Source organism: Python bivittatus, unplaced genomic scaffold, assembly GCF_059951505.1.
Source record: "Python bivittatus isolate LINGU-HERP-01145 unplaced genomic scaffold, Pbiv_v1 ctg000370_np1212, whole genome shotgun sequence".
Lineage (NCBI taxonomy): Eukaryota > Metazoa > Chordata > Lepidosauria > Squamata > Pythonidae > Python > Python bivittatus.
The window spans coordinates 3,065,876-3,091,736 of NW_028277062.1; the positions used below are offsets into that span (position 1 = coordinate 3,065,876).

Sequence of the window (25,861 nt, forward strand, 5' to 3'; positions counted from 1 at the left end):
GGGGGGGGGGGGTTGTTGCAGGGCTTCAGAAATGCGCTTCCAGGAATTCATTCTCCTCCCGAACTTTCGCCTGTGATTTCTACAAAAGCCTTTCGGTTCCTGTTGGGATTTGCTTGCCTGCTGATCGAGGAAGGTTGAACCCGGGGCCTCGCAGGGTCAGGGTGTGGGCTGGGGGACAGGTGGGGTGGGCTGCTGCCTCCCCCCCAACTACGCAGGTTGGAGGTGGCGGGAGCTGTAAACCAAGCTGTTAGGAGGGCCAGGCTGGCGAAGGGGCAGGGCCAGGCGTCTTCCCTCCTGACTTCCACCCACCCTGAACTGGGGAGCTCTGGATTGAACACAGACCTTCTGCAGTCCGGGAGGGGCTGGATCAGCGGTGCCAGCTGCCGGCAGCTCCTTCCAGACGGGACCCCAGCCCAGCAGCGCCCCGGAGGCTCCCTTGGGTGGGCTCACCTGTTCCCCCTTTCCCGGGGGGGGGGGATAACTCTTCCTGCCCGGGTCCTGCTGTGCTGCCCTTCTCTACTCCGGGGCCGCCCAGGCCGGGGCCCAGATTCTGCCCGGCGGTGGTGGCGGCAATGCCCCTGTCCGCCCGCCCTCCCTGGGCGCCTCTCGCTTCCCGCCGGGGCTGCAACCGGAGAGGGCTCCGGGCCTGCCTTGGATGCCCTTCCTGGGACAGCTGGCCGGGCGGAAATGCCTTCCGCAGCTGGGTAATCCCCCCAGGAACCCAAGACGGGTCCCCTCCCCACCAGACTGGCGGCCGCGGGTGCCACCAGGCAGCTCTCGGCGGCGGAGAGGAGGCGCAGTGCGCGCCGTCCCGCCGGGAGATCGGGGCAGCAAGAGGCCCGCCATGCTCAGCTGGGTGGTCTTCGGGGGGCTCCTCTGGCTGCTCTCCGTCGCAGGTAGGCCTGGCCCCGCCGCCCCCGAGCAGGGTGGCCCGGGCAGGAGGGGCCCCGGAAGCCCCGCTGGCTGACCGGCTGGCGTCCCCAAGCCGGCTTGGGAAGGCTGGACCTGCCCGCCGGGGGCGCTGGCACAATAGCCCCCCGCCCCGCCGCCGCCTCCAGCCCCGCCGCTCTCCTCTCTTCCCCCTCTAGGCGCGGGGGCTTCCGAGGTCGAAGGGCGCCTGAGAAAGCGGCTCTTCGAGAACTACTCCAGCACCGTCCTCCCGGTGCGCCGGGTCCCCGGCAAAGTCCCGGTGAGGGTGGGCATCTCGCTCTCGCAGCTCATCAGCTTAGTAAGTGGACTCCCGGGGCGGGAGAAGGGGGCCGCAGCGGGGCGGGGCCGCGACCGGGGGAGGCCCAGACCTCCTGCCCCGTTGCCCGGGCCGGCGGAGCAAGCAGGCGGATCCCGGGCTCCCACCTCCAGTCCAGAGGCCCCGCTGGCGAGCGGTTGGGCAGGGAGGCGCGTGGGCCCCGCAGCATTTAATCCCGAGGGTCTGAGACGGGGATGGGGGGGGTGGCTCCTGGGCGCAGGCAGCTTCTGCGTCGCCGGGGCTGGCCGGCACGGGAGCCGCGTCCCCACAAGTCTGCTCGACGCGCCTTGGGAAGCCGCTGCGCGCGGCGGCGCCCGTCGGCCGGGCGGCTTTGCTCGCTTGGTGCCGGCCCTGCGAGGGGCTCAGGGGAGCGGCAACAGCTGAGCAGGCAGGCTATTAATAGCTCTTTGTCCACTCCCGTCCGGCTGCAGCTGATGCCCCCTCCCGCCTGTTGGGGACTGGGGCCTTTCCGGAAACGTTTTCCTCCTCCGGCCGGCCGGGGAAAACCCCGCGGACAGCAAGAGGGCTCCTGCCCCCGGTCCGGATGGACGGGGCTGGGCAGGACAGGGGCTAAGCCGGCCCTGACTCCTGACCTTGGAGGGGCTGCGGTGCAGTCCCAGGCAGCTCCGTGCCGTTTGCTGGCTCGGGCGGCCCTCCCTTCTTTTCCTCCTGGGATAAAGCTCCCGGCCACTCAGCGATGGCCGCCTGCGCAGGGTCCTCGCCTGCCCTGCCTCTTCTAAGGAACGGGGGCCAGGTTGGGAGTCACCGCAATACAGTTGCAAATAGCATAACTGAGAAGAATGAAATCATGCCAGGGAAACCCAGATGGGCTTCAAAAGGAAAAGAGTGGGAACCTTCTGCATTTCCCAAGGGAGAGATCCCCAAGGGGGAGCCTCCACCAAGAAGCCTCCCTCTTTTATCCAAGCGTGGGGTCCCTTCCCTTCCCAGGACCGGCACCGCCCAGAGGTGCTGCACAGCAAGAGGCTGGCTGAAGACTAGAGCCTTAGAGTGGGAGGGGGTCCTCGAGGCCATCGAATCAACCCCCTGCTCAATGCGGGGGTCCAGATATCCACCCTTGGCCTGAACCCATCCACCGCAGAGGGGCCCAGCACCTCTCTCAGTTGCCGGCTCTTCCCGGGAGGGAGTTTTTCTCTTTCGGCCAGAATGTTGGAAGTCCCCCAGTGCGGACGCTCTAGAAAGCACGAAAAGACACACGAGGCATCTTTGCCGTTTTCTTCTCCTTAGAATGAAAAAGATGAAGAGCTGACCGTCAAAGTGTACATGGATAAGGTGAGTAAAAAAAGGCTGCCTTCCGCAAGCACTGATGTTTGGTCTGCCAAAGGAAAGAGGGTCTTTTTCTCACAGCACATCCCCAGAGCATGGACTTCTTTCTCCCCCCGGCCCTGTTGTGATGGCCACGAGGCCAGACTCGGGTTTAAAGACGGCCCTCTTTCTCATACAGCCACCCAGCCCAAACCTGTCTTGCTAAGGAATTAAGGATATATTTAAAGCAGATCTAGCAGGCTTTCTCCTCTCAAGCTGGAAGCAGAGGTGATGGTGGTAGGGGGTGCCTTAACCTGGCAGGGGCTTCCTCCAGAGACTTTGCGTTTCCTGAGTTTTTTCTGGGTGCTACGAGTGAGATGCCTGGGCTAAAGAGGAAGGACTTGCGTGCGCCACATTTGCAGGCTGCTGGGGGAGATGGGTGCCCTTATTGGACGAAGCATTTGTGGAAGTCGCTGGCCTCTGCCCAGGGATGTCCAGAGGGGTCGAGAAAACTGTCCAGGGGACCACAGCCCATCCCTTTTTTTACACACCACCCAGGTGTGAGCCTTCAGGCCTGCAGTGGCTGTGGCCATCTTGACTTTTTCGCCCCCTGTGGACACTCCTGCCTCTACCACAGCATTAGGAAAGCGACGATGGTTTTCTCGAGCTCCTGGTTGCAGAGGGCCAAACAAACATGGGGCGGTTTTGCTCGATGGACAAGCTCAGAAGCTGGAGGAGGAGAGAGCAGCTCTCCAGGGTGGGGAGGGGGGCAGAGGAAGGGAGAGACCTGGGTTCAAGCCCACCTGTACAGAGATTGTCGGGAGGGCATCTGGGCCTGTAGCAGGAAGGATGTGGCCCACAAAGAGCCGGGAGAGAGGGGCAGAGCTCCAGGGCAGCCGATCTCATGCAGCTTTCTGTTTGTTGTTGTGGTTGTTTAGTCGTTAAGTCGTGTCCGACTCTTCGTGACCCCATGAACCATATTGCGCCAGGCCTTCCTGTCCTAGCTTTCTGTTAACTGACCTTATTGGCCAAGCTGTGATTTTTCCTTTTTTCTGCCGGATTATTCTGTCGTCTTCCTCGTGGGACCTCCCTTTCTCTCTCAGGAGTGGATCGACTATCGGCTCACCTGGGATCCGGCTGAGTTTGAGGGGATCACCTCCATCCGACTCTATGCAGAGGAAGTGTGGCTCCCTGAGGTTGTTCTCATGAACAAGTGAGCAGCCCTGAGGACCAGGACCTTGATGCTGGCCTGGGCGACCACCAAGGGGTGGGACGGGGGGGTTCAGCTGGAGGGTTTTCCCCCACTGCTGAGAGGGGAACAGAGGGAGCCTCTCTGGCCTTGCGTGGAAGTCTGGGGACCAGCAGGGGCAGAGGAGGATGACCACCACTGAGTCGGCTAAGGCCCGTGCACAGGGGTGGTCCAAATCTGCATGGTGGGGGTCACAGTGTCACCCTCTAACCCCCCCCTTCTTTTCGATGGTCCACTGCAAAGGGTCTGAATTGCAGCCCATCTCTCCCTAAAGGTGCCAAAAATGGACACCCAAGTCTGGCCCTTCTTAAGCCCCCTCCAGCAGCCAAAACCTTACAGGATTTGGTAGTGTGCCAGTCAGATGAATGAACGAATAAATGAATGAAAGATTTATTCGTGAATGAAGGGAGGTTTATTAATAAATGAATGGAATTCATACTTTTTTTTAGATTTTTTTAATCCGCCTTTCTTATTTTTATAAATAACTCAAGGCAGGGAACAGACCTGATACTCCTCCCTCCTCCCATTGTCCCTGCAACAACACCCCCGTGAGGTGGGCTGGGCTGAGAGAGCAGGACTGGCCCAAAGTCACCCAACCAGCTTTCATGCCTCAGGCGGAACTAGAACTCACAGCCTCCTGGTTTCTATTTTCTATTTTTTCTATTTGATGGAAAACCCACGGACACCTTGCAGGTGGAAAGCAGAAAAGAGTACACATTTTAGTGATTTTTTCCCCATTTCAGCTGAATTCAATTAACTTAAGTCTGAAGCTGCCCACTTTAAGGCTTCGCTGCTCTGATGAGGTTTTTGAGCATGGCTCTTTCTGCGGAAGGCCAAACCCGTTTCCCCGTCTTCTCTCCTCCCGTCCAGCAATGATGGTGTCTTTGGAATTGCTCTCAGCGGGAACGTCCTCGTGCGCCACGACGGGAGGGTCCGCTGGCAGCCCCCGGCCCTTTATCGGACCAGCTGCAGCATCCAGGTTAGGCTCTGCCCCAGCCTTTGGTTCTCTCTGCCTGATGGGGTTTGTAGTCCAACCCATCATGGAAGGGGGGAGGCTGAGAAAAGCAGCTCTGAAGGGGCTTATAAGTTTACCCCTCACGGGCAAGCGATCGGTGCCAACTCACCACGCACAGGTGCAGAGAATATCTCCCTGTGCAAGGCGCCCTCGCGTCGGGAACGGGGAAGTGTTTAATCAAGCAAGATGTCATTAAAGGCTTAGGGGGCAGATACTTGCTGCTTCTGTCTCTTGTTCTTTGTGGGACCACAGGTGACCTATTTCCCGTTTGACTGGCAAAACTGCACCATGGTCTTCCGGTCGTACACTTACGACGCCTCGGAGATCACCCTTCTGCACCCCGTCGACGAGGACGGGCAGGAGGTGAAGGAGATCCACATATATGAAAACACCTTTATTGGTGAGGTGCCTGCGGGTCAGCGCCTGCGATGGGGCGGGGCTCGCCTGTCCGCTGGGCAAACCCAGCTTCGTTTATGGTCATGCAAACCCCGAACATTTCATAGGCGCCCCACCCTCAGCATGCAGTTAATGCATGTTTGCTCCGCTCTCTCTTTTTTCTTTTTCACGAAGTCTCCTTCAAGTCGCGGGTGTCCGTGGGGAGGGTAGAAAGAGTCAAGGTGTCAGCTGCCATCTTGCGGCTGAAGCCCTGCAATGCCTGTAAAAAAAGGACAGGTTGTGACTGCGCCGTGGCAGCGGCCATCTTGACTTTTTTGACCTCCCGGCCCCAAATCAAGATGTCCGTATTGTTTCTTACGCCACCGTAAAAGAGATTTGGGGCAAGGCTTCCAAAGACCCTGCTGCCTTCTATCCGAGCCAATCCGATCCAGGACTTGCCACAAAATCCTGCCCCTTCCCCGGAGACCACCTTCCCCTCTCCGGACCGCCTTCTGCCCCGTCCAGACAGGAGCTCCGCCGCTCTGTCCAGCTCCGTCTCTTGGGGTCCTTCCTCACCCCGCTCAAGAAGACGGGTGGCTGGGGAGCCACGAGGGAAGCCCCCGGCGCCACTGGAGGAGAGGCCGGCGGGGGTCGCGGGCCTTCCTTCCGGACGTCCTTCTGTCCTTCTCTCCGCAGACAACGGGCAGTGGGAGATCCTGCACAAACCGGCCCGCAAGAACACCCACCCGGAGGACCCGCTCTACGAGGACATCACCTTCTACCTCATCATCCGCCGGAAGCCGCTCTTCTACCTCATCAACGTCATCATTCCCTGTATCCTGATCACCATCCTGGCCATCTTCGTCTTTTATCTCCCGCCGGATGCTGGTGAGCCACCGCGAGGGGCCTCTGGGGCTTTCGTGGGGGGCATCTTCCCTTGGAGCTCATTCCCTTGAAATGGCGCAATACCGTCTCCTTCCTGGTGCCCTCAATGCCCCCTCATGCCACCCCTTCCTATTGCTGGGACTTCCTTCTGCCGGGCGGGGGAGCGTGGGCATCCACAGGGCAGTGAGCAAAAAGGGTCCCCCAGTCCTCCCAAAGTTCACCTCAACTCAGGCCAGTCTCCGGCAGTCTTGCTCTCCGGGGGCTTCCTCCCGGGCCCCTTGGAGCAGAGTTGGTCCCCTTCAGAGGGGGGCCCAAACCAGGAAGCCGCTGGAACAGTGCTTGTGGGAAGGTGGCGGGGGGAACCGCCGGACCGTCGGTTTCCTCAAGGGCTGCGCCTCGTCCCACCTTTTCAAGGCGAAGGGCCACCAGGCGTCTCACGGGCTCCCCGTCTTTACGGGAATCCTGGTGTAATTTGCCCCCGCTTCCTGCCCCCCGAGGACCAAAGGAAGGGGTCCGTAACTTGCCCTCTCACAATGCCTCCTCGTGGGGTAGAAGGGGACGTCTCCTGTGAACTGAACCGGGGGCTTCCTGGAGAGGTCGCTGCCGTTTGGAAGCGGTCCTCGTTCCTGGGGAGCGCAGATGGTTTCCTTCTGCCTGCGGCTCTTGGCAGGGGCCCAGACCAGCCCTGCCTTTGAGCTGCGGACTCGGGCTCTGGGCCCCTGTCTCTGCCTGGGAAGGGGGCCTTGGCCGAGCCTGACTTCCCCTCCCGCTTGAACCAGGTGAGAAGATGACCCTCTCCATCTTCGCGCTCCTCACCCTCACCGTCTTCTTGCTCCTGTTGGCCAAAAAGGTCCCAGAGACGTCCCTGGCAGTGCCGATCATCATCAAATACCTCACGTTCACAATGATCTTGGTGACTTTCTCTGTCATCTTCAGCGTGGTGGTCCTCAACATTCACCATCGCTCACCCAGTTCCTACAAGATGCCCTTCTGGGTGAGGCAGGTAAAGGGGGCGAGAGGGCCTTCCTGCTTTTCCACCAGACTGACCTGGGAACCCATCCTGGGGTTTGAGACTTCCCTCCGCCGTCATGCGGGGGAGACGGGAGCTCAGCTCTTCTGGCAGCCCAGTTCCCTCGACCTGGCAGGCCTCGGCCCCTTGGAAAGGGCCCTTCCGGCCATCCCCTCTGGGGGACTCGTGGGCCCTCCGCCCATCCTCAAGCCATCACATAGATCAGACCAGCCTAACACTTGGTGTCTCCCTGCCAATACAATCCTCCAGCCGTTGATGGAGGATTTCGACCGATGGCTCGATCTATGATTTAGCCTCTATCGAAATCCAGTGTGAAGAGCGCAGGACAGCAGGAGAGCCACTCCCGCTCCACAGATTCCCTGTCCTGCATCCAAAGCAAGCCCCCTGACTTGGGAGTAGGATCTGGGTGCCCTGGCGGGCCGTGCGTTAAGCCTGAGCCAGAAGCGGGCTGCAGCTGCCAAAAGAGCCAGTGCGATCTTGGGCTGCATCAACAGAGGTATAACAACAGGATCGTGGGGTGGGGCGGGGTGGGGCGGGGTGGGGCAAACAGTCAAGATGGCAGCTGAAACCACGCGACTGGAGCTCTGCCCCTTTTTCATGTCCATTGCATCTGCCATCTTGACTTTTTTGACTCCCTCATCTGCTCTGGACTCTATTCTATCCTATGTGATGTTTTTTATGTACCCCACTGTTCTTACTTTCTATTTACACTTTTTATTTTACAACTGCATTATTTTAAAGCTCTGTCTTCTGTCCAGAAAGCTCTGGTTATTAGTCAGATTAAGAAGAGAATAAATAGAGGAGTGTTCTCTTGCTGCTTCTCTAGATCTTTATCCACAAACTCCCCCGGTATTTGTGCCTGCGGCGCCCAAAGCCGGAACCGCCCCTCAGGGAGACGCTGGTGAAAAGCAGCCGCCACGCTGACGAGTACTTCATCCGCACCCCTGCCTGCGACCGTTCCAAACCCGGCAGGTACAAACCGACGCTTTAGGGTAGGAAATGAATTCAGGGGGAGGGAGGAAGAGAGGGAGGGAGGGAGGGAGGAAGGAAGAGAGGGAGGAAGGAAGAGAGGGAGGGAGGGAGGGAGGAAGGGAGGGAGGGAGGAAGGGAGGAAGGGAGGGAGGGAGGGAGGAAGGGAGGGAGGAAGGAAGGAAGGAAGGAAGGAAGGAAGGAAGGAAGGAAGGAAGGAAGGGAGGGAGGGAGGGAGGGAGGGAGGGAGGGAGGGAGGAAGGAAGGGAGGGAGGGAGGAAGGAAGGGAGGGAGGGAGGGAGGAAGGAAGAGAGGGAGGAAGGAAGAGAGGGAAGGAGGAAGGAAGGAAGGAAGGAAGGAAGGAAGGGAGGGAGGGAGGGAGGGAGGGAGGAAGGAAGGAAGGAAGGAAGGAAGGAAGGAAGGAAGGAAGGAAGGAAGGAAGGAAGGAAGGAAGGAAGGGGGGAAGGAAGGGGGGAAGGAAGGGGGGAAGGAAGGGGGGAAGGCAGGCGGGCTGGCTTTTTGGAGATGTCCTAATATCAAAAGCATGCCCCACTTTCCGCATTTTTTCAAACAGAAAGTACTGTATGTTGGGAAGATAATGTTGCAGAACAATAACACGCATTCTGGATTGGTTAGTTGGGAATGAATAAAACTAAGCCTGGGAACCAAGTCTTTCCAAGGTATTTTATTGGGGCACAGAGCAAAGTCCTAGGTGGATTCCCCCCACCCACCCCAGAAGCTTTTCTGGCAGTGAAGCAGAGTGGGAAGGGTTGTATGGAGAAAACCAGGCCAAAGTTTCCTATGCAAAGTTTTCATCGTCCTTTGAGCCCACAGCAGCACCACTTTCCAAAGGAAAAAAAACCCAGAAATATGCAAATAGTCCCCTTTTTTAGATGATGGATGTTTCCTTTCTTTGCAGCCCTTTCCATAAAACTTTTTTTCTGTCTTTCGTACCTTAAAATAGTACTGTGGGCAAACTCCATCAACTGGGAATAATAGGGATTTTAGGTGCACTTTCAGCTTTGAGATAATTGGCTTTGATTCTTTTGAATCAGAATCCAACGCCCACAGATGGGGGGATCTGATCTAGATACAAAGGGGCTGGCAACTAATTTGCTGGAGCCAATCAGAGAACGAGCGCACTGAATGACGTCAGTCAGGTTCGTTTATTTAATCGTGGAGCCCATTGAGAGTAAAGCAAAGCCTTCTCAGTTAAGTATGGCCTCTGCTCTGTACGGGCGAATATTTCGGCTCCTTTTGGAGGGACCGGGGGAACATGTGGCGTCACATGCATCACGACATCATCATGTAAATGATGCAATTCACCATATCTGTCCACCAACGTGCATGGCCGCCGCCGCCTCCTCCTCCTCCTCCTCCTCCTCCTCTTCGTAGCCTCTTCTAGATGGCCCCACGCGCTGTTCGTGGCTGCTGAGAAGGTCCATTCTTTGCCTGCCCTGAACCCCAGAGACTCGGGCCGGTCAATGAGAAGACGCCACTTGCCTGTTCTTCATCGGAAGGTCAAATCCTCTCCCGCTCTTTCAAGGTTTCAGCTGGAGACCCTCTCCACAGACCTGCGGAAGTTCATCGACGGCCCCAGTCACGGCATCGCCCTCCCTCCCGACTTGAAATCCGCCGTGGATGCTGTCTCGTACATCGCCGAACAGCTTCAGGAGCAGGAAGATTACGATGCCGTGAGTTGGGGGGAAGGGGCAAATCGGTTTGCAGAGCTTCTTGAGAGCGCCTGGGGAAAGAGCGATCCCTCGTTGTGCAGGTTGCTCGGGAATCCGCAGGGAGAGGGTCAAAAAACTCCGTGGCAGCCACAGCCAAGCAATCAGAGCCCTACCCTTTTCATGTGTTGCGGGCTTTGATTCGTGGTTATGGCCATCTTGCCTTTTTTGACCCCCTTCCTGTGGACACCCAGGGCAGTTTGCAGTAATCCACAGGGGTTGTGCAAGGACCTTGTCTCCCGCAAGGCGCAGGAGATCCTGCTGGGCAGTGCAAGGGGGACATCGTGCCCTTGGCCGTGCGCCAACCCAGAAGGGAGCTGAGCTGCTCCCTACCCCAAGCGTGCATGTGCGGTGGAGGGGGCCTTTCCACGGCCCCTCACGCCCCCATGGACGTCTCTCCTCTCTTCCCTTCTCCCAACTCCTCCAGCTGAAGGAAGACTGGGAATACGTTGCCTTCGTGGTGGATCGGCTGTTCTTCTGGACCTTCATCGTCTTCACCACCACCGGCACCCTCACCATCTTCCTGGACGCCAGCTTCCACCTGCCCCCGGAGCAGCCTTTCCTCTGAGGAGCCCCTCCTGCCAAGAAGGCGGCCCACCGGCCGGAGAAGAGGACCCCAAGGGAGATGGCCAGGCCCGCAGCAATCTTCATCCAGAGCAGCTTCCCCAACGTGGCACCCTCCAAACGGGTTGGACGGACTCCCATGTCCCCCCACCGGCAAGGGGCTGAGGATGATTGGAGTTGGACTCCAAGACAGCTGGAGGACCCCGCCTTAGGGAGGGCTGCTCCAGAGTCTTGTTACGTTTCACAGCCGAGACTCGGTTTGGAACAATTAAGCCTGGCGAGTTTTGCTCTCATCGTGCGTAGAGAGAGACCTAATCGGTGCCTCTGTCCTTCCTTGTGTCAGACGCTCTTACACTCCCAATTTCCTTCTGGTTTACTCACTGTGTCTTCCCCTACAAGCCCTTCTCCCAGTTTTGTGCTTTCCAGAAAGGTGAGGACCTGACCAGGATGTAACTAATGCTGGGTTTTTTTTCCATTGAAAATCAGACACTTCTTTAAAAATGCTACTTTTCTTATTTTAATGGGATTATAGCCTTTAATGGAACTATAGCCTGTAGAACGTGAATCTATCCTTTGTGGGCTCAGATTTCTTCCTCATTTGCTTCCAGTGACACGCAACGAACGGTTCACAACAAACATAACTCCATCCTGTTTTGTGACCCTCTTCTGTTTCCCCCAAATGTTAAAGAGTTTGGTGTTAGGAACCTTGTCGGAATGGGGGCGATAAGGGTTTTTGGGGGCTTCAAATATGCCTTCCCTCCCTTGCACAGAAGGAAAGGTTTTGTGGAAAGCATTGATTTTGGTTTCCAAGGGCTCAGGAGTGTGACGTCTCACGCTCCCCCTTGTCTGACTGAGCACCCTGAAGATGCCCTATGCAGAGCATGGTCAGAGGGAAAAGAGGGAGACCGAAGCCAGGGCGAAACACCAGGGTAGCCAGCGGTTGAAGCAGTGAGGTTCAAAGTCCTATCGAGATTAACCCGGTTAAATATTACTGGGAAAATATTGTGCTAAATCGGTTATAGAATAAACAGTACAAGATGCTTCTGTGAACACTTTTTCCTTTATAGACCTTAGTTCCAAGGATCCCCCAGGTTCCCCTCAGGCCAAAGGTCCCAGCACCCATGCTTCCCGGCCGTTTCCCGTCCTCCAGTTCCAGCTCCTAATCTCTCAGGGCACGTGGCGTGCGCTCAGAAGGCAATTCCCCCTTCTTCTTGCGCAGACCCGGACCGTGTGGAGTGCCAGAAGGGCGGGTGGGGTGGAGGGCTCAGTCCCAAAAGCCCCTCCCCACCCCCACCTGATGCTAGGCTTGGCTCTGGTCCGCCATTTTGCGGAGCCGGTCCTCGTAAAACCGGAGCAGATTCCAGCCTTCCTTGACCGTGAGGTTTTCTCCTCCCCGCCTCTCAAGGAAGGCCGTGTTGTTTGGGTTATGGAAGAAAACGTGCATACGAAGCTCGGAGCAGCCTTGCTGCCAGGCAGCCTGAAAGTGCGGGGGGGGGGAGAAAAATCAGTATGCAAAAACTCAGTGCCCGCCCCATCTGGACATCAGCGATAACTGGGGCAAACATTGGGCAGAGGAGACATTTGGCCTCCCTCCCCCCGCAGTGCCATGGTAAGCCCTCTGAGGCCCAGTGGGTGAAATGGCACAGCACAATCCCCGGGGGGGTGGGGGGGCTCACCTTGGCTGCTTCGTTCAGCAGGGAATTCCCGATCCGCATTGCTGCAAGGAAGGGAGTCAGAAGAGAAGGGGGAAGTCAGGGGGGCCGGACCCCGTTCTCGCCCTCAGGAAGGCAGGCAGGTCCACAGCAGGACTTGGTGTCCCCCAGGAATGTGGGTCGGTAGCCCAGCAAAGGAAAGAAGTGCTTCCTTGCCTAATCTGGTGGGACCCCCGCCACGAGATAAGCCGGTGGCCGTGGCCTGGAGGAAAAGTCTGCAGGTGCCTGTAGATTTGCTGGGGGGGGGGGGGAGGTGGCAAACAGCAACGCCGAGAAATCTCAGGACGTTGCAGTCGGACGTTGGCCCTTGCCTGCGCTCTGGAATTGTGAATGAATGAAATATAGCAAGGCGACAAAGAACGCCTCGCCTGGAAGTGGGAGTCTATCCGGGCCAGGGGGGGGCACATGATGTTGCGCGTGCCATGGCGTCATCTGCCTCACTGGCATGAAGGCATCATGACTTGGGCCTGGGTGGCCGCGCCCCTTCGGTTCAGCATCCCAAGTGTTCGGACCGTGTCCTGCGTTCGAGCAATTAGCAAGTCCATGAGCGGGTCTTGTGGCTCGGGGGGGGGCCTGGAAGTTTTACCCCGTGGTTTCTCGATGAGTATGTGGTGGGAAGGCAAGCAAATGCGACTTACTTGGGAAACCACGGTCAAGCGTAACGTGGCTTGGCAGAGAACGGGAGCCCAACTGCCAAAGGCAACCCAGCGTTGTTTCCCAATCTCACCTCTAAATTCCGGCATGACGTAGAAGTTGTCCATATAGAGGTTTTTCCCCTTCCAGCTGTTGTAGGTGTAGCTGGAGAGGATGTATCCAACCAGAGTGTGACCTGCAGAGAAAGTGGGAGAACGGCGACTGTGCAGACGTGGCCACGCAAGAGGGGGCAGAAAGCGCCAGCCGCCCCTCCAACGAGGTTCTGCCAAACTGCCCCTCTTCCGCCAGCCAGGATGGCTCTGAGCCGTTCCCAGAATTTCACAAGGGGGGCAGGCCACATCGCACGGGTGCTGCACAGGGGGTGGGGGGCACGAGGAGCAAATGGCATCCTATGGATATCGTATGTCACCATTTGCACGATGGGAGCGTGACACTGTCCTCATGGCTACGCCGTATCACCCTTCAAAAAATAAGGGGAAGGAGTGCTGCGAATGCCACGTTGAGCTCCTGAACAAAACAGCGGGCTATAAATCTAGCAAACACACAAATATGTAGCCTTCTCTGTCTTTAGACTTGCTGGAGAAACATCCGTTCAAAGGAAAACGTGACAGGGCTGGGCAGACGAGCTCTTCCCCATTTGCTAGGCACGTGCCAGGAAGGCTCCCCCTCGGAGAAGCCTCGGCCTGCTCTCTCCCTTCCACTTATAGAGTTTTTGCGGGTCTATTACAAAGCTGGGCGCGATCTTCTTTCCCTCTGGAAACTGCGTGGCTGCAAACTGGCTTTGGGGAGCTGTGGCCAGAGGGGGTCTGGGGACATCTCTGGAAGTGGCCGAAAACTGCCGGGTCTAACCAAGGGTCTCCTCTCTATGCTCCATGCTGGGCGTCGTTTCATGTGAAGATGGCATTGGGAGAGCAGAAATCCAGCTAGTTGGTACTGTGTGCGAGAGGAGCATTTGCAAATCCCCCCGGGGACCACTCAGAAAGGTCAAGATGGCTGTCTCGCCCACACCCCCCAAACACGCAGAGCTTCGATCACCCCTTTGTGGCCCCCATCCCTGCATCTCCTATTCCTCCCGAAATGCCAGCCTCCCAGAGAAAGGGGGTTCCCCCCAGATTCAAATACCTTCCTTGCTTTTTCGCTCCGGAGGAACTTCAGCCACAAAGCACTCAAACCTAGGGCGAGGTCCAAATCCGTCCTTTTCCAGTTCTAGAGAAAAGTAGAAGGAAAACGGTGGCTCTTTTGGAAAAACAGCCTTTCTCTTCCCTGCTCATTTGCCAACTGGGAAGGGGGTGAGCAGCTGCGGGGGGGGGGAGGGTGGAAGTCCGCGGGATTTGGGCTGCCCGTTTGCCATCTTCCCCTCCTCCTGGGCCTTCAACCCCATAGGGCTGGAGGGAATGACTGGAAAGAGAGGTGCTTGTGGTCAGAAGGGGACACACAGCACCCTTTGGCTGAGGTCAAGAACAAGCAGGCGCATTTACACACTGGGCTCAGCCTGGTTGATGTGAACCAGGGTTATTTTATTGCACGGTTGTTTTAGCTGCCCTGTGGTGCGAACCCAGCTGGTTTGGGGAGTTTATGGTTCAAATGCAGGAAGGGGGTGCACTCTGGAACTGGCTTAAGCCCGTTGTGCGAATGCAGCCAACTTCTCCCTTCCTGCAGATCCAGCTGGGCTTGGAGGAAGCCCCAGGCACAGGCAAGCCAAGGCAGGTTCCCTAGAAGATGGGGGACACCCAGCTGGGCGGGACTCTGCCCCCTCAACTCAGCACTTTCAGGGAGCCCAGCAGATGTTTCACATGCCCAGAAACCCCCTGCCCCACCCATACCTTGGACGTTGGTTCTGAGGGTTTCCAGGGGCACGTTGTAAATGACGGCTATCTCCTGCGGAGAGACGAGGCAACGTTAACTGGCTCCCTCAGATCTCAAGGCACCTCCTGAGGCAGGAGGAGTCCCAGGACAGCAGGGCTTCCGGAGCAGGAAGGAGCACGGTAATGGCCCCATCTTTGCTCGTTTGGGCCTGATCCACCAGCACATTTTCCTCTCCAACTGCAGTGAACGAGGGCTGCCCAAGAACACGCGTTCTTCTGCGTAGCTCTTGCGCAGCTCAAGGGAGGACCATCCTGGTCAGCTGGGCCTTCTGGATCTCCCTCAGCCACGTGCCCAAAGGGACCTCCAAGCCGGACTCCACGTCATGGCCCCAGGCATGGGGGGAGGCAGCCTTGCTCCTGTTCCTCCTCCCATCCACGCTGGATGCTGCTCTGCCCATCCTGTTCCTCATCCTCACCTTGACAAGGCGCATGATGTCCTTCAGATCCCTGGGGGCGCATGGGCGGACAACAAAGCTCATGGCGCCTGTCCTTTGTCTGCTCCTCTCTCTGCCTCTTTGCCCAATGTGCTGCTGAGTTGATTAAGTATAGGAGAAGGTGGAGAAAAACCAGTCTTTCCTCCTCCTCCTTCTCCTCCTCTTCCTCCATCACTTGCCCCACTTGGCATTCAGAAGGTCCCAAGTTCAGCCTTAGCCTCTCCTCTCTGAAGGAGGCTGGGAAGCAGGGGTGGGCCTTTGGGGCTCTTCGGAGGCTGAGAGAGACACCTCGGCAAGTCTTGCGGAGACCGGCAGGTTGCAGGAGAGACATTTCTCCCGCTGGGATTTTGGAGACACTTGAGCCTTTCTGCACTAGGGATTTGAAGCATCTTCTGGATCAGGGTTGGCAAAATTAAGACGTGTGGACTTCAACTCCCAGAGTTCCTGTTGGCTGGGGGATTCTGGGAGTTAAGGCTACACAGCTCAAAGTTGCCATGCTTGACAAACACTGGTCTACATCATCCAGCCATGATAACAGGAAAACAGACAAGCCTTATACCTCTTCGGTTACGATGGCTGGGAGATGCGAGGAGGACGCATAAGATGCTAGCCCACAGACGACCTGGCTGTTCACCTAAGTCTCTGCTATCAGGTTTGATGGACCCAGAGGCCCCACAGACACTGTTTGGCGTGTCTGGGGCCAGCAAACCTTTTGCAGAAGAGGGAAAGCAAAGGGGCCACTGGGACAGGCAGCGTGCAGGAAAGGCAATCCCGGAAAATGCAAATCAAATGCAAAAGATCTAGCAAATCCAGCCCCGTCCTAGTCATTATTAGTTAAGCGGTGTTCCCGGGATAAGGCAGAAGTCAGCAAAAAATCGGGCATTCTATTAAGCAAACCTTAGAAAATGTTAGAGTCTGTGGGAAGAAAGCTGCGTTGGTCTGTGGTGGCAAGAAATCAGGAGTTTGGTCGCAGCTTTTCCAAGAAAAGGAAAAGGCACAAACAGACCCTTTATAAAAGCTGAAAGCACCCAGGCAGCTTCTAAGACGCTTGGGAGAATCTTAAAAGAGTTCACCGATGCTAAAAACACCCCCGGAGAGGCCTCAGGTGGGTCTCTGGGGACAGCTTACTAGGGAGGAGGTGGCAGTGAGAAAAGACCTCCCGGCAGCTGACCCAGAGGTAGACTGCCCCTCAGAGTGGAAGTTCCATAAAGTCAGCGTGACTGGCAGCCGTCACTAGACTCGTCCTCTTCTCTGGAGATGTACCCTCCAATTTAGCAGTTCGCCTCTGACATCTAAAGAGGTGACTTCGTTGTTCCACCTTTTGCCGGAGTGCCCTGCTTTAGTGGCAAAGGTGCACATTTTTCTCCGGTGACAGGGAGCGGCACACGGCGTTCTTCTCGGTCTGGTGACTTGTTAATGTTTAGTATCCTTGCAAGCCCTGGTCTTTGCAGCATCTCTTGCGTCGGCTGGGTTGGGCTCTTCCCGGGTTTGGGCGCCTGCCTTCCAAAGCCGTGGGGAAGCCCGCACTCCTGCCTGCACACCCACACCCACACCCACACCCACGGAATCTGCAATTCTCAGCCACCCTCAGAGGTCACGGCAACCTTCCCCAACCTGCTGCTCTGCAGATGCGTTCAATCCCAGGCCCAGGAGCGATGGGAGTTGGTGCCCAAGGCCCTCAGAGCTTGCGGTGGGAGAAGGTGTTTAAAAACATTACAAGCAAGCTCCTGGTTGTGAAGCTGCTTGCACGCACAAAAGCCTCGCATCGTGTTTTGCCAGATGTGGCAGGAAAGGAGCCGCCTCTGAAGGAGGAGAGAAAGTCGCTCCTGAGATGAGAAAAGCCGCTGACCGTTTTGCCTGCAGCCATGCCAGCTCCACGGGCAGTGACCGCACCTGCACGCACACACAGACACACACAGACACACAGCAGGTCTATCCCTCCCCCCCCCTCCGAACAAACCCTGCCAGAACATCTAAGGAACAAAAGAGCCCAAAGGTGAAAGATGCTGGGTAAGCAAGCATACAGTAACTCACACTGGAAGGAGTCGAGCCAAGGCAGAAATAGGGAAAGTGGCTGCGATTCGAGAGGAGAGAGGATTCTGAGCCCAGACGGGACCCTTCTGGCCATCCAGGCTGACCCCTGCTCAAGGCACGAATGCGAATCCACAAATCCCCTCTCAGGGGCTGCAAGGACAGGTTGGGGAAGGTTGCCGTGACCTCTGAGGGTGGCTGACAACAGACCGACTGACCCCTGGAGGCAAGCGGCCTTGGGAGGGGCGAGGACTGCGAACACGGGGGGGGGGCGCGCGGGGGGGACCGTTCAGAGATGTGGGCAATGCCTGTGCCCCGGGCACGTCAGGCAGACAACATCTGTGCAGGGAAGGCAGCCCTGGGGCCAAGCCATTCAGCACGGGAGGTCAGGGAGAGGCGTTCTGGACCAGCCACGCAGGACGCAAATCGCATCATCCACATCGTTTGCAAGATGATGGCATGGCTTGCGCAGTAGCACTTGCTCTCCTACACACACACACACACACACACACAGACAGCCCTGCCAGGCAGCTTCCTTCAAGGTTAGACCTCATCTCTGCTTCTGGAAGACCCGGCGTTGAGCGGAGCAGGAGGAAAGTTTTGAGAGTTCAGAGATCTCTGGAGTGGGGCGTCCAGTAGGAGTGGCAGCAGGAGACGTGGCTGACCAACAGCTCCAGCTCTGGAAACACCAAAGAAGGTAAGAAGGTGACCCTTAATCCACAACTGGATTCACACCCTTGCCCCAGAGAGGCCCCACGTCCCTGACCGCTCACATGGGAGGGACGGAGGGAGGTTCTTGTGCAGAACTCACCGAGCACCGCTGAACCAGTGGACATCCTGAGGAGTCCAAGGGCATGGATGGGTTTCCCACGGGCCTATGTCGAGCGAGGGACTTCATTCCAAACCCAGACCCTATTGCCCTCTGCACGGAAGCCGCGGGGCCTGAAACGAGACTCCCCGCCTCTCCCTGAGAGCCACACACGGGCTTTTTGTTCGGACCTCCAGTTTGGGGAAACATGGCGGGCTTGGCATGTCCGGCCAGCTGCGTGGCCAGGGGCAGGGTCAGCCTTACCTAGCAGGAGCCGAACGCCTGAGAATCAGCCCCGTCTCTGCGGAAATTAGACTGCACGTTCGAAGCTCTGCTTCTGTACCGCCTCAAACGATGCGGGGGTCACTTTAGGACTGCCAGCTTACCCCCTCAGGAGCAGGGCGCCCACTTAGGAGAAGGCTGACCTTTATTTCCAAACATTTTCAGTCCCTTCTGCAATAACTCTCCCAGCAGAACGGGGAGGGCAGCCCTTCTCTCCTTCCCGCTCTTGAGAAAGCAAGGAGCGCCCGAGATTCCCGGACTCCCGAGCTCCGTCTCTGTCCTGATCGTCCGCACACTTGGCGAGCGGAGAGTGCCTCTGAATGGCCGGTCCACCTCCTGGCGGCCAAATCTGGTGGACACGTGCTGCCGAAGGCCCCCCGAGTTCTGCCGCAGGAAGCTGACCCAGGGCGGTGCCCCCGACGGGGTGGATGCAGCTCCCATCGTCCCCGGCTGGGTGTGGTGGGACCTACAGCCCAACAGGGAGACAGGATGCTGGGTTGGGGGACACGCTTTGAGCACAGAAGGGAGCCCACGTGCTCTGCTGTGATATTCCGGTTCCGCCAAAGAAACCCGAAATCCGAAGGCCGCTTGCCTGGAATTCCACACACGGACCGTCTTCCGACGCCAGACCCTCCCGGTTCCTTGGTCAGTCGGTCGTGGATGATCAAGAAGTGAAGTCCACGGATTCGGAGGGGGCAGGAGACATTCTCCCCCAAAGACATAAAGACCCCCTCTCTCCCTCCCTCCCTCCCTCCCTCCCTCCAGCAAGCCCCCCAATATTTCAAACCAGCCACTGAGCCCACCTGGGGACCCCTCCTGATGTCCCTCCCGACTTGGACCGTTCCAAAAGGGCAAAAGGGGACCAGACGACAGGGCTCCATCTCCCTTGGCATCCTCAGTGCCGTGCAGGCGCCACCCAGGTGCCACAGGCAGATCCTCCTGCTTTGCTCGTGGTCAACTCCTCCTCCGTGCCCTGGATGGGTTGGCCAGCTCGGTACCTGGCGGAAGGGAGGCCGAGCACCCGCCATGGTTGCCAGCCCAATCGAGGAGGCAGGCAGGCAGAGAGGTCCGACTGGAAGGCTTCGCGTCCTCCTCTGCCCAAGGACAGGATCCTCTTCCTCCTCCTGCAGGGTCTCCTGCAGATCAGGCTGGTGGACGCTCCTCTTGAGAAGATGGGGAACTTCTCAACCGGCCTCAGAAGGGTTTCTGGGCCTCTGGGTTGAGTGTTTGGGGATTCCCAGGATTGTAAAGGCACTCTCTCACTCCTGGCCTTCCGTAGGGCTTTGAAGACCTGGTTCTGCCACTTGGCGTGGGGATGGCCAGCCCCATAGAGGCCTGCTGTCTTCAGCCCCAGATTCTTCATCTTCTTGGACTCTCCTTTTCCTTTTTTAGTAATGTTTTTAAATTGATGTTTTATGTATTTATATATATTTATGGTTTTAATGTTTTGTGTGAGTCGCCCAGAGTTCCCCCACTGGGGGGAGATGGGCGGGGGAGAAATTTAACAAACAAACAAATAAGAGACAGTCCCACCTTCCCCAACCTTTGGACTGTCTAACTGAGCTGTGGAAAAAGGGGGACCTGCAGAGTCAGCAGAATTTCTCCAGGAAGCCCAGCGTGTTGCAGCCTGTTACCACAGCCTTTCTCCCCCAACACGTCCTGCAACTGATGATGTGGGAAAATACATGTTTGGGGTGAAGAAAGTGAACTTCTAGAGGCTTCAGGTGAATGGGAGCGCGTTAATGAAACTGAAACATAAAAGAACGCGCAGCACCCTTAAGGCTGGTGTGGACTACCAAGGCGCCCGCCGTGAAGGAGCTGGTGTTCTTCCTGGCCTTTGGCACCCCGAACGGATCCGTTCCTTCTTCTCAGCAAGGCTATCGTTTCCTTGTAGATAGCAGATAACAGAGGGGCAGAAAGTCACTGGAGATCCGTTTCTTACTTAGGTATGCCTGCATCATCGTGTGAATGTGCGTGTATGCGTCCTTTCCCCTTCCGCTGCAGCGAAGCCTTGATTGTTTTGCATTTGGGCCCTGCATTTTGATTCCACAGTGGCATTGATTACCCTAAATCTCCAGGATGGTCATCAACGTGAGCAGCCAGAAAGCACAGTAGCCATGCTGCTGAGGGCGATGGGAGTTGGAGTTTAACATGTCCAGAGAGACCCAGGCCAGGGAAGGGTCTCCGTACGAGGAGAGAGGCCCCAGCAGGACCACCCCATGAATCCGGGAGAACTCCCGAGCCCCTGCCGTTCCTCTCCTTTATCATCTGGGGGTCCCTCATCAAAGGGGACGTGCTGCCCAGGCGACCCACTTTCTCAGTTCGCACAAGACGCTGGCTCGCCAACGAACCAAAGGACTGGGTTCGAACAACTCTCCCCACTACAAAACTCTCAACCAGTGTTTTTCAACCTTGGCAGCTTGAAGATGGGTGGACTTCAACTCCCAGAATTCCCCAGCCAGCCATGCTGGCTGGGGAATTCTGGGAGTTGAAGTCCACCCATCTTAAAGTTGCCAAGGTTGAAAAACACGGCTAAACAGTGTTGCAAGTGATCCAGAACTGCATGTCGTGCGAATGCAGCCGAGAAGCCTTGAGATGACCCGTCGAGGCGTGTTCCGTTGTTGGCCACGGGGTGACCAACGGATTGGGGCACGTTTTCACCCGGGCGAGAGAGGGCCAAATGACGCAGAGTGGAGGGAAGGCACAGAAGCAAAGGGCCCCTCGGGGCCAAAATCCAAATCCGGCGCGCAAAGGGGCCCCGTCCAAAGCTTTCCATACGTTTCACTAGGCAGGTAACACGCATCGCACCTCTTCTTGGCTAAACCAAATCCGTGGGCGCGTTACCTGACGCCCCCGCGCATGTGCCCGTCAGAAGCCGCGAGGGGCGCTCGCTGGCCTCTCGCGTTTACTCCCAGGGGGTCTTTCTGACTATTATAAAACGGCAAAGGGAACCCAGGCCAACTGCTAACGAGTCGCGTATCAACCCCAACCCGAACAAGCCGGAGCGACGCGGGCCATCCCCGGCGCACAAGGCGAGCAGCCCCGGCGGGGCCCGCAGCGGAAGAAGCGGCCGGCCGGCCGGCCAGCCGGCCTCCGCCACGCCCCCGCGCGGGACCTGCTCTGAGCCGAGGCGAACTGACCGCTCCGGCCCCTCCTCTCCCCGCCCCGCCCCGCCCCGCCCCTGCGAGGCGCGATTCTTCCCCAGCGCCTGCCGAGGACGGGCCGAGCGACCGAGCCGCCCGCCAGGCGCCCCGCGGCTATGGACGCCGCCGCCGCCGCCGCCGTCTCCGTCCGGGCGTGCCGAGCCGAGGACTGCGCGGACGTGGCGCGCATGATCCGGGTGCGCGCAGGGCGGCCTCCCCCGGGGCCGGGGCCGGGGCCGGGGGCGGGCGGCGAGCCTGCCAGCGGGGAGGGGGGTCCGCCTGCCGTGGCCCCGCGGAGGGCGAGGCCGGCCACCCCTCGGGCGCCTCCGCCGCTGCTGCTCCGCGGCTCCGCTGCCCGGCTGGGCGGCGCGGGAAGGCGCGCCGGGACCCCAGCGGCGCTCCCGAGCCACCCCGTCCCCCAGAGCCTTGGGAGCCGCTTCCAGGGCCCCCAAAGTTGCCCCCCGGCTGGAGAGGGGGAGCCTCGCGCGGGGGGGGGGCGACCAGGCCACCTCCTGCTGCTGCTGCTGCTGCTGCTGCTGCTGCAATCAAATGAAATCAATCAAATGAAAGGAATTAGGCCAGGTTGGGCCTGGCCCTGCCGCCTCCTGGGGGGCTTTGCCCCCACCCCAATGGGCTAGGCCAGTCTGCAGGGCCACCGTGGCTGAGCTGGAAGCGGAGAGAGTCTCCTGGTCCGAATCGGTCGGAACTGGGATTCTGCAACCTTTGGATCCTTTGCTGAGGGCCAGCAGGTCCCCCAAGGACCCCACACCCGCGCGTGCACTTTCCTGGCAGAGCCAAGGGAGCTCTGGGCACTCTTACCTCTGGGTCTGTGCCCCTTATTTCCAGAGCCTTTTGTAGCTGCCCGTTGAAGACAGCAAGTGTTCTGCTCCCCCAACCCCACTGCCAGTCACCTTGAAGCTGGGTGGTGCCGAAATCAAAGACATTAAATGAAATAAAACGCAGGCGAGTTTTTGTCTCCGTAGGTCCCCGGAACGAAGGAACCCCTTCAGGAGTACGTGCCAATTCTCAGCCCATCTCCGATGCCCTGCAGGGCGCAGATTGGGAAGATGGGTTGTGCGTCCCACTGGGGTCAAAAGAAGTCTGGAATGGCTTAGGGGGCTCGGAGGTGGGAGTCGGGGATGTCGAGAAAAGGAATTGCGAGGATCTTTGCTCCCCTGAGACCGGAGGTGTCTTTTCTCTTTCTCTCCCCCTCCCAGGAACTGGCAGTCTTTGAAAAACTCCCTGAGCAGGTCAAAATCACGGATGAAGGTAAGGCTTGAGCCCTCTCCCCACCCCCGGTAACCCCCTCCCTCCTTCAGATCACCCTCTCTTGATCCTAGAGCAGTGTTTCTCAACCTTGGCAGCGTTCAGATGGGTGGACTCCAACTCCCAGAATTCCCCAGCCAGCAATCTGAACGCTGCCAAGGTTGAGAAACTCTATCCTAGCGAATGATGGGGTGGCCCTTCCTCTCCTCAGTGCCCACCGTCTTCTCCAGTGGCAGAGCCCGCGCTCAGCTGCTCCCGTGCTGGCTGCCCCCGGACTGAGCGGTGAAATCCAGGCGGGCTACGCTTGCATTTGTGTGGCTCCTCAAAACGCTCGGCCTTTATTTCATGTACTCTGTACCGTTCATCGATAAAGACTCACGGCGGTCGACAGCCGTCCAGGAAAAGCGCAGGCTCGGTGTTTTTACTCGATGGCGGTCGATCGCTCTGCGTCTTGATTGAATGGGCTCTAAGGCCCCCAGGAAGCCTCGTGAACACGGGAATTGTACACCATACACTCCTGGAAAAAGAGATGCGTAAGGGCAAAAAGAGGAGGTGGCCGTTGAAATGTAGAAAACGGCATCTGTTAACTGGTCATGGGAACCGTCTCAGAAGACCCTCCCTCGTTTTCTGGACAGTAAAAGTAAAGCAGGAGAGAAGGGCTTTCAGAATTGCAAGATTCTGTTACTGTGTAACCTTACAATAAAGGAAGCGTTGGTACTCGTGGTTTGTGCTTCTGGTCTGGACTACCTCGAAGGGCCGACAACAACAGAGAACAAGGGGTCCCTGCCCCAAATGCCGTACAGTTTATTATTCCTCAAAGGGGAGGAGGCCACTGTGAACAACGTAAGGGAGAAGATGGCCCTAATCCACCAACCGTTTTCCCTTTCGAAAGACGCAGGCCCCTGTGGAGGGCTGCTGTCCTGGCGTTCCCCCGGCCCCTTTTGAACGCCGCTTGCTTTTCTCCCACTTGGCCTCAACAGGGCTTCGCGAAGATGGCTTCTGTCAAGACCCCTTCTACAAATGTGTGGTGGCTGAGCTCCCCCCAGGATGCCGGAGCAAAGAGGGTGAGTAGGGCTCCCATTCGTATCCAGGTGTGAGCCCCACTGTGTAGACCAGGGTTTCTCAACCTTGGCAACTTTAAGATGCATGGACTTCAACTCACAGAATTCTGGGAGTTGCAGTCCACACATCTTAAAGTGCTGGCTGGGGAATTCTGGGGGTTGAAGTCCACACATCTTAAAGTTGCCAAGGTTGGCCAAACCTTAGGCGGTGGCTCTCTCCAAACATAAGCGCAGCGGCTGACCCGGCAGGGAGGGCGTGTCTAGAATGGCCTGAACCGGCCACCGAGGCCCCTGGGCTCCTCCAGCTGCCCCTCCGGCTGCCCGAGTGGTGGAGCGAAGAAGTCCCGGGGCTCTTGCTGGATGTGCTGCTTTGAAACGAGCAGGTCAAGCAAAGGCTGCCCGTCTCGCTGGACGGGGACACGGCCAAAAAGAGAGCACTGGATGTGGCTGAACGTGGGTGCCCAGAAACAAGTAAAGGCCCAAATTCATCGCAGTCGCTGAGTTACAAAGCTCTCATTTCAAAGCGGATTAAATTCCTCCTTTGTCTTCTCCCCGCCAGGGCACACCATCGTAGGGTACGGCCTCTATTTTTTCATTTACAGCACCTGGAAAGGCAGGAACATCTACACGGAAGACCTCTATGTGATGCCAGAATTTCGGGGTGCGTAGCTTGGTCAGGGGGAGAAGGATCGGGGAAGGTGCCTGGCAAACAGGAAGGAACTGCTGTTTTTAAAACCTCTGCGTGCGGGTGTGCGTGTGCCCAGAGTGCGTGAACCTGAACGGCTGACAGCGGCGCACTGCCCTTGTAGCATCCGATGCTGGAGAGCCGGCCAGCCACGCGAGCTGCCCGGATCCCCTTCCCAGTCTCGTGCTGAGGCGTGTTCTGCTTTTGACCCCCTCTTCCCCTCCCCGTGCAGGGAAAGGAGTGGGAAGGAAGCTCCTGAGCGAGATCGCAAAGGTAAGGAGGACGTCCTTCTCTGTCGCGGCAGTTGCCACCTGCCAAGAAGGAGGACTGTCAGGTGGGGGAAGCCTCCTTGCTTGGCCCCCCAATCCTGTTTGCCAGCTGGAATCTGAAGCCACGAGGGCAGCCCAGGCACCTCAGGGTTAATTTCTGCTGCCCTCCCGATCTCCTCTGCCCCCTGCCCAAAGCACCGGCCCCTTCCCTCCCAGGGACTCCCTCCAGGCCCCATTGCACAGCTAAGTGCCCCCCGCTCGTGCCCTCCAGATCGGCTTGGAGAAAGGCTGCACGCAGATGAGGCTCGGGGTGCTGGACTGGAACCGCCGGGCCATCGACTTCTACCTCCGTCAAGGGGCGGCGGACCTGACGGCCACGGAGGGCTGGCACTTCTTCCGGTTTGAGGCAGAGGCGCTGCAGCAGCTGGCGCTGAGGGAGGCGGGCGCAGGAGCCGGGCTCGGGTCTTGCAGGGCGTAGGGCTCCTGGCTCGGCTGGAAGGGGAGCAGCAGGAGGGGTCTCCCCCAGCATCCGCGCAGGCCGACGCGGGATGTAATAACACCGTAATCAAATAGTAATAAAGGCCTAGACTTCTAATAAGTGTCTTGGAACTCGTTCTTTTCAGTAGGCTGCGGCTAGCTCTTACTTCCTTGCTGTACTTCATGGCCTGAGGAATCTTTTACTCTGGTTTTGAACCAGAAACTTTCCAGAGGAAAGTTAACGACAATAGTCCGAACCAGGCAGTCCCTCCCCACAGGTATGCAGTCTCGAAGGTATGGCATGAAAGGAAAAGGTGAAGGGGAGGGAAGAGGAGCAAAGCAGATGTGAGTATCCATACCCAAACTGAAAGGGAGGCAGGTAATGCAGAAAAAGAGGCTCTTCTGCCAAGCAGGTCAAATAGCCCTGCTGAACCCCCCCCCCCCCCCCCAGATTATGAGAAGACCCTTCCCTGGTCTGGATCTCCCCAGATCTGTTCAACTCCAACTCCCATCACCCTCAGGCAGCAGGTCTACAGTGCACAATCCCCATTCCAGCTGCCCACATGGATAACATCCCCGGAGTCTTGGGATAACCAATTTCAGGAGGTGGAGAAAGCTGTTTTAGCAAACTGCAACCCCCTGGGTTTTCTGGAGCAGCTCCACTAACTGGGTGTCTCCATGTCCCAGGTAGACAGTCTTCCCACAACATGCTTAGCCTGCTTCCTGAGTCACCCCACATTCGGGGTTTGCCCAGGGCCATGAACTCTCAACTAACCAGGCAGGCCGGATGTCGTATGATAAGCCACGAAACCCCGAACGTTAGAACTGAGCCAGCTTAGTGTGTTGGG

General features: G+C 57.8%; 3 protein-coding genes across 6 annotated transcripts; 2 read left to right on the top strand and 1 right to left on the bottom strand.

Annotated features, from left to right (window-relative positions):
* Positions 1-532: 532 nt before the first annotated feature.
* Positions 533-10,465, top strand: CHRNB1 (cholinergic receptor nicotinic beta 1 subunit). 4 transcript variants are annotated; one of them, XR_015796460.1, is made up of 11 exons: positions 533-896; positions 1,089-1,228; positions 2,492-2,536; positions 3,613-3,722; positions 4,629-4,737; positions 5,026-5,173; positions 5,845-6,036; positions 6,813-7,036; positions 7,890-8,035; positions 8,607-8,712; positions 9,579-9,714. XR_015796460.1 is itself a non-coding variant. In XM_088142094.1 (11 exons), exons 1-11 carry the CDS (start codon positions 656-658, stop codon positions 10,328-10,330), a joined length of 1,644 nt encoding a protein of 547 aa, XP_087998220.1. In that variant the 5' UTR covers positions 533-655; the 3' UTR covers positions 10,331-10,465. The 4 variants fall into 4 exon arrangements, 3 of the variants coding, with proteins under 3 accessions (XP_087998220.1, XP_087998221.1, XP_007443863.2); XM_088142094.1 differs by lacking the exon at positions 8,607-8,712 and adding an exon at positions 10,190-10,465 and having other exon boundaries at positions 9,579-9,726; XM_088142095.1 differs by lacking the exon at positions 9,579-9,714 and having other exon boundaries at positions 8,607-9,519.
* A 901-nt stretch (positions 10,466-11,366) lies between these two features.
* Positions 11,367-15,098, bottom strand: LOC103062673 (diamine acetyltransferase 1-like). The gene is made up of 6 exons (XM_025176655.2): positions 14,974-15,098; positions 14,516-14,570; positions 13,815-13,898; positions 12,766-12,867; positions 12,003-12,043; positions 11,367-11,803 (listed from the first exon to the last, which is right to left on the bottom strand). Exons 1-6 carry the CDS (start codon positions 15,034-15,036, stop codon positions 11,627-11,629), a joined length of 522 nt encoding a protein of 173 aa, XP_025032423.1. The 5' UTR covers positions 15,037-15,098; the 3' UTR covers positions 11,367-11,626.
* Positions 15,099-21,274: 6,176 nt separating this feature from the next.
* On the top strand, positions 21,275-25,134 carry LOC103061945 (thialysine N-epsilon-acetyltransferase-like). Its single transcript, XM_088142176.1, has 6 exons — positions 21,275-21,452; positions 22,473-22,524; positions 23,502-23,585; positions 24,142-24,243; positions 24,500-24,540; positions 24,808-25,134. Exons 1-6 carry the CDS (start codon positions 21,372-21,374, stop codon positions 25,012-25,014), a joined length of 567 nt encoding a protein of 188 aa, XP_087998302.1. The 5' UTR covers positions 21,275-21,371; the 3' UTR covers positions 25,015-25,134.
* Positions 25,135-25,861: the final 727 nt, after the last annotated feature.